A 6,354-nucleotide genomic window follows, 5' to 3' on the forward strand; every position below is an offset into this window, starting at 1 on the left:
AATCTCATGCAGACTCCACACTGAGCACGGAGCCTGACCCGGGGCTTGATTCCAGGACCCTGAGATCATGACCTGAGCCGAAGACAGACCCTTAACTGACTGAGCCACCCAGGTGCCCCAGACCCAGGGATCTTATTAAAATGTACGCAAGAGGACACACTGTATGACTCCATTTATATGCCGTACGATATTAGGCAAAATTGATGTACGATAGAAGTCAGAATAATGACTCCCTCCTGGTGGGAAGTGCCTGTGAAAGGCTATGTGGGAGGCTTTGTGGACAGGGACCAGAAATGTTCTATATCTTGATCTAGTGGAGGTTACTCAGGTGTATACATATGGAAAAATGGCACGTTGTGCATTTTACTGTATGTGTTTCATGTTTCAATGAAAAAGTTATATGTAATTACATATACATATAATTATATACATATATTATAACATGTACACACTATGTAAGATATAATAATATACTATACATATATTATTATATGATATATATTTATGTGAAACATGGCAGCTCCCTGCTATAATTCTCCAATGGATTCTCTTATCAGTATGGGATCAGCCAGAAAAACAGAACTAGCTGGAGATATATATTAAGATACGAGATTTATGGCAAGGCTTACGTGATTGTGTGGGCTGGCCAGGTGAGTTGAAAATCCATAGGGCAGGCTGTATGGAGAGGCAGGCTGGAACTCTCCAGCATGGGCTAAAGGTGCTGTCCGCAGGCAGATTTCTTTTTCAGGCAAGCCTCAGTCTGCTTTTAAGGTGTTTTCAGCTGACTGACCCAGGCCCACCCAGATGATCTTGGATAATCTCCCTTGTTCGTAGTCACCTGACCATGAACTATAATATCTACATCTACAAAATACCTTCGTACTTACACTGAGATTAGTGTTTGAGTGGCTGAGATCGTAGCCTAGCCAAGTGGACACATCAGACTGACCATCCCAGCTTCAAACCACATTTGCAGTAAAATCCAAAGTCTGCTTCCCACACTAGAAAGGTCAGTTTTCTTGGGGCACCTGGGTGGCTCAGTTGGTTAAGTGTCTGCCTTTCAGCTTGGGTCATGATTATGGGGTCCTGGGATCGAGCCCCACATCAGGCTCCCTGCTCAGCGGGGAGTGTGCTTCTCCCTCTCCCTCTGCAGCTCCCCCTGCTTGTGTTCTCTCTGTCAAATAAATAAATGAATAAATCAGTCAGTCAGTCAGTTTCTTGAAGGTTGGGACTTTTGCCTGTTTCGTTTACTGCTGAATGCCTAGAAACTAGGACAGTGCTTGGATACGGTAGGTGTTGAGTAAATGTGATGAATGAATGGATATTGACATTCAGCTTCTCCTTCTATGTCAAGACGTGTAGACATTTAGAATGCTTCTCCCCTTGACCTCACAGGAAGGTAGGAGTGTCTCTGAGCTGACTTCCTCTTCATTAAGGAACTTAGAAGATGTGGGGATCCATCCCTGTCCTGCCACTTACTCTGAAAATCACTGCCTCTCACCGTGTCTTGGGCAACTTGTCTGCCAAATGGGGATGCAACTCCCTTTCTTGTGTGCCTCTCTGGGTCATTGGGAGGACCAAGTGGGGGACAGGATGTGTAAGGACCTTGTAAAGCACGTGGACAAGAGGTCACGCTGCGGGATTCCATGTTTATGTACACATCTACCCGCCCCGTGTTCCTTCCTACCTCTGGATCTGTGTCCAGGCTGTCTCCTCCGCTTGGAATGCCCTTCCTCCTGCTTCTCTTTGCCAAAGACCTCTTTACCCGTTAGGAGTTTGCGTAAGATTCACTTCTTCCAGGATGTCTCCCCCAGTCTCCACAGGTTGGAGAATTTTTCCTGGTTCAGCTTCGCCTCAAGTGCTTTTCTGTCCAATTCATCAACACCTGTGTGTTTGTGAGGTCGAGTTGCCTAGCGGTTGATGGCGCCGGGAGTAGCACTCCTGGCTCTCCATTCACTAGATACACGAGCTCGAGCACATGCCTTCACCTCTCATTTGCTCATGGGCATTGTGATAATAGCCCGACTCACGCTGGGTGGCCCTTGCGTCCCAGGTAGTCCGTGTTCATCTCATTAAATTCTGAACACAAGCACTGTGAAGTAGGGCTTGTCATTAGTATAGGTTTTATTTTCACCTGTGCCTTATAGGTGAGGAAACAGGTGCAGAGAGGTTGAGTAACTAGCCACGGGCTAGATGGTAGAGCTGGGATTTGGACCCATGCAGGCTGGCTCCAGAGTCTGGGCTCCTAGCTCCTAGGATATGCTGCCTCTTGAACCTCTCATGATGATACGAATAAAGACATTATTGTAGTTCCATGCTGGCTCCAGAGGGAGGAAACCGGGTCGTGGGGTGCCAGGGCTTCACTGGTGTTCAGTAATAGCCGTTGTCAGGATTGCTCTTCATGTGGGCCAGGATGGGGCTGTTTCTCCCCACCCTGGGATAATGGGGACCGTTCCCAATTTCTCCCAGGCCTGCTGATCAGGTGTGGGCAGGGCAGGGAAAGGGAAGTTGGGGGGGTGGCAGAGAGAGACAGGAGTGCAACTCTTGTGTGATATCATTTCCCAGTAAACCACATTACAAAGGCTGAAGTTTCTAGAAGTGGGTGCATGTCTGCCCCCAGCATCCTGCTCATGAAGAGGCTGGAGGGGCTAAGCGAGGGGCGTGAGGGGTCCTCCCAGAGTACCCAGCAGCAGGGGGACCATGAGGAGCAGGGCCTTGAGGAGGGGCGCCTGGGCAGGGGCTGGGGCCGAGGCAGTGGTGAAGGGCTGGGCCACGGAGTCCCTGTTGCAGAGGTGCCCGTCACAGCAGGAGCCCTGCAGGTCGATGTTTGTCCAGGGGCTGGAGGTGCCCTTGATGATGCAGGAGGGCCGGTGGCAGGTTCGGATATACACAGGGACTGAGAAGTTGCCTGGGGGGGGGGGTGCAGTGAGGAGGGTGTCAGAACTGAGGGAGGCAGCTGCGCCTGAACCTCCACCTCAGAGGCCAGGGCCACGACTGGGTCCTCAGACTTACTGCCAGTCCCTCTCCTCAGACTAGAGCCCTGCCTCCTCCCTCAGAGCAGGGGCATGGCTTCCTCCTTCAGACCAGGACATGGCTCTGCCTCCTGTCTCAGACCAGGGCCATGCTTCTTCCTCAAAGGAGAGCCATGGCTCTTCCCTCCGGCCACGCCGACTCCTTCAGACCAGGGCCATGTCTCCCCGTCAGGCCTGCCCTGCCTTCACACCCTTTGGGCAGGCTCTGCCCCGCTCCCAGCCCCTCACCGACGGTCATTTGGCCGTTGCCCTGGAAGCAGACGCTTTGGTCGTGGTGACACTGGACCTGTCGAGACTTCTCCGGGGTGCAGTCCTCTGGCTGGATCCCCAAGCAGGCGTAGCACTTCAAGCCGCTGAGAGTCGGCGGGTTGGGCGCTAGCAAGAGAGCGTAGACGCACACTCAGGTAATGGTTGCGCGGTACGGTCGTGTGAGCTGCGCACTGCATCGGGCGCCCGCCTAGCCTGACTGACCCGAAGGCCCCAATCCTAGCGCGAGGGAGGAGGCGCCCAAGTGGAGGCCACGCCCCTTCTTTGCCAAGGCCCGGGGTGGGGGGGAACCCTGCCAGCCCACCCCGTGCCCCGCCCCGCCCTCCGGCTCACCGGGGCTCAGATTGGGGATCGAGTAGTGGGTCATGAGGTCGGAGTTGCACAAGTCAGTCGCGCAGCCGCGCACCACCGAGTAGTCTGGCGGCAGCGCGTGGTCGTCGGACAGCATCCGGCCCGTAGGCGGGCCTGTCCAGCAGCCCTTCTGGACCAAGGTCACTGAGGCGCGGTACCCTGGGGGCAGGAGGGGACCGGGGCCTGGTGCGCTGCCTCGTTCCAGCCTGCTTCCTCCTCTCCTTCTTACCTCCCCGCTTGGCCTCCCTAGTCTCCAACCTCTCCCTCCCCCTCTGCTCTTTTCCGGCACTCACCTCGCCTCTCCCTCCTACCCGTCCCTCTCCCCCTCTCCCTGCAAGCTCCTCTTCCCCTACTTCCCCTACTCCTCCTCCCCTCACCAGCTTCTTCCCACCTCCTCCTCCTCCGCTCTTCCCCTCCCTCCTCCGCCCGACAGCACGCCCCTCATCCTCCCTGGTCTTTCTCCCTCCCCTCCTTGCGCCTCCCTCCCTCTACCTCCGCTCTCTGTCCTTAGCTCTGCCTATCTCATCACCCCAATCCCCCTAACCCCTTGGCTCTTCTCCTCTGCTCCCTCCCTCCTAATCTCTCATCCCTGTCTCTGCCCCCACCCCTTTTGTCTTCTGCTCCCGCTTCTCCTTTTCCTGCTATTTCCTGTCCCTCACCAGTGTCCAGGGACAAGACAGCCTCAGAGCATCCCTGGGGACAGGAGACATTGTGTAATTTCATGCCGCTGAGGTCAAAGGGCCCGAAGTAGATGTGTTGAAAGTTGTAGCATTGCCGGGCCTGGGCGTCTGAGGAGAGAAGCAGGGTGGATGGGGTGAGAGGAGCTGTGTGTGTGGGGAGGGTGGAGTGGGGAGGGGTGGGGATGAGCCTGTTCCAGGAACTCCCCCAGAGCCCCCCCTAGCAAATGACAGTCTCACCAGCCAGGCTGCTCTGCTCTGAGGGGAACCAGGCCTTGCTGCCTAGAGAGAGCTAGGTTCCGCTGCTGGAGTTGGTCACAGCAGTGTCTACCTCCTGGCAAAGTAATGGCCTCTGTGCACCTGCCAGTCCAGTTTCCCTCCCCCAGCTGTTCAGGATCTCCACCCTCTTCCAGGAAGCCCTCTAAGATTAAATAAAAGAGGAAGTGATTCACTCTTGCTCCGCCTGTCCCTCTCCCAACCAAACCCAGGATGTCCAGTAGCACTAAAAGGCCGTGGGTAGAAAACAGACTCCAGCACAGGCAATGGGATGTGCAATCTTGTACTACAAATGTACACACACAGCCAGCCCCAGCGGCACACACACAAAACAGTTAAAACACTGACATAAACACAAAATAACAAAATTGACACAGGCTCATGCAAATCTCACACACATGCACAGAGCAACCGGAGCATCCCCGCAGAGTTCTGTATTCACACGTGAAATAAGTCCCACCCGGACCCTCCAATGGAAACTCCCCCACCCAAGACACAGGCAAGATCATACCAACAGACAGAAAAACGTGTGGATACAGAAACAAAAACAACACGCAGAGAGACCCAGGGACAGAGGAAGTCAGACCCAGAGAGAGACAAATATGGCCTCAAGAATCTTAGACACAAATAAAATGAGAGACCACAATTATGCCAAGTTAGAGATACGAAAAAAAGAGACCCACAAAAACATACAATTTTGAACCATAGACAGATCCAAGACACAGGGAGACATGGGGGCACAGATACACAGAGAGACAGACACACTTCAGTCCCCAAACACATGTGCCCAGGGATGAAACCAGACCTGATGATCACAGGATGCACAAACACAAAGAGAGACACAGATATGCAAAATCACACACACATCTCTTTTACAGAGGAAGTGAAATGTGGAGAAAGACCCAGAAGCATTTGTTCAAACACTTGTTCACGTATGAAATCTGGTACAGACAAACACACACATGCACAGAGACCCACCGGGCACCCACATGTGGACACACACAGCAATCAGACTCAGGCTTAGTTTCCTCTCCCCGCTTGCCCCTGTCTTTGGAGACACTTTGGTCCTGATAGGAGTATGTCTCTATCTTTTCCCAAACTGGGGGAAGGGGTTGCCTGAGAATGAGGCCAAAGTTCCCTGCCAGTTCTGGAAAGAGCCCCCAGGGTTCCCTGGAAGTACCCTTGAACAAGGGCGTGGGCAGGATGAGAGGCTGCATTGGGGTAAGAGAGACGCCAGAGATGACTGATGGGAGAACAGAGAAGACACATGAGAAGGACACAGTCTCCAAGTGGCTCCTCCACCAAGACCCAGGATCCAGGTCCCCCCAGTCCTTCCTCCCTCAGACCCAGGAGCCTAGGCCTCCCCAGTTCTTCCTCCCTTAGACCCAGGAGTCCACCTCCCCCCTCCCCCCAGCACTGGGCTCAGAAGTCTGGGTACCTGTCAGGCAGAACACAGCCCCAAAGAGGCAGAGCAGGATGGTTCTGGGGACTCCCATTGCCAGCTTGTGGAGCTGAGCTGAGACACTGAGGACAGCTCCTCCTGCTCTGATTTCTGTCTGGCTGGTTCTCCCTGCTGAGCCCCAGGCATCCCGGCTCTCCAGCCTGCTCAGGATTCCTCCACCCCCGCCCTTCCTGGTCTCCTCCTAGGTAATCATGATGGGGCCATGATGAGTCCTTGGTGCCCAGGAGGGAGAGAGATTGGGGTCTGGATTTCTGGGTATGAGAGAAGGGGGAGCTAGAGGCCTATAACC

At 54.0% G+C, this 6,354-nt stretch overlaps 1 protein-coding gene across 2 annotated transcripts; it reads right to left on the reverse strand.

Moving 5' to 3' along the window:
- Positions 1 to 2,156: 2,156 nt before the first annotated feature.
- LYPD5 (LY6/PLAUR domain containing 5) lies at positions 2,157 to 6,099 on the reverse strand. 2 transcript variants are annotated; one of them, XM_087853362.1, is made up of 6 exons: positions 6,021 to 6,099; positions 4,780 to 4,790; positions 4,310 to 4,430; positions 3,633 to 3,809; positions 3,261 to 3,407; positions 2,157 to 2,908 (listed from the first exon to the last, which is right to left on the reverse strand). In XM_087853362.1, the coding sequence occupies exons 1-6, from the start codon at positions 6,097 to 6,099 to the stop codon at positions 2,649 to 2,651; spliced, it is 795 nt and encodes a 264-aa protein (XP_087709488.1). In that variant the 3' UTR covers positions 2,157 to 2,648. The 2 variants fall into 2 exon arrangements, with proteins under 2 accessions (XP_087709488.1, XP_087709487.1); XM_087853361.1 differs by lacking the exon at positions 4,780 to 4,790 and having other exon boundaries at positions 3,591 to 3,809; positions 4,310 to 4,438.
- Between the last annotated feature and the right edge of the window lie 255 nt (positions 6,100 to 6,354).

Source organism: Ursus americanus, chromosome 21 (genome assembly GCF_024610735.1).
Source record: "Ursus americanus isolate L20-20 chromosome 21, mUrsAme1.1.p, whole genome shotgun sequence".
Lineage (NCBI taxonomy): Eukaryota > Metazoa > Chordata > Mammalia > Carnivora > Ursidae > Ursus > Ursus americanus.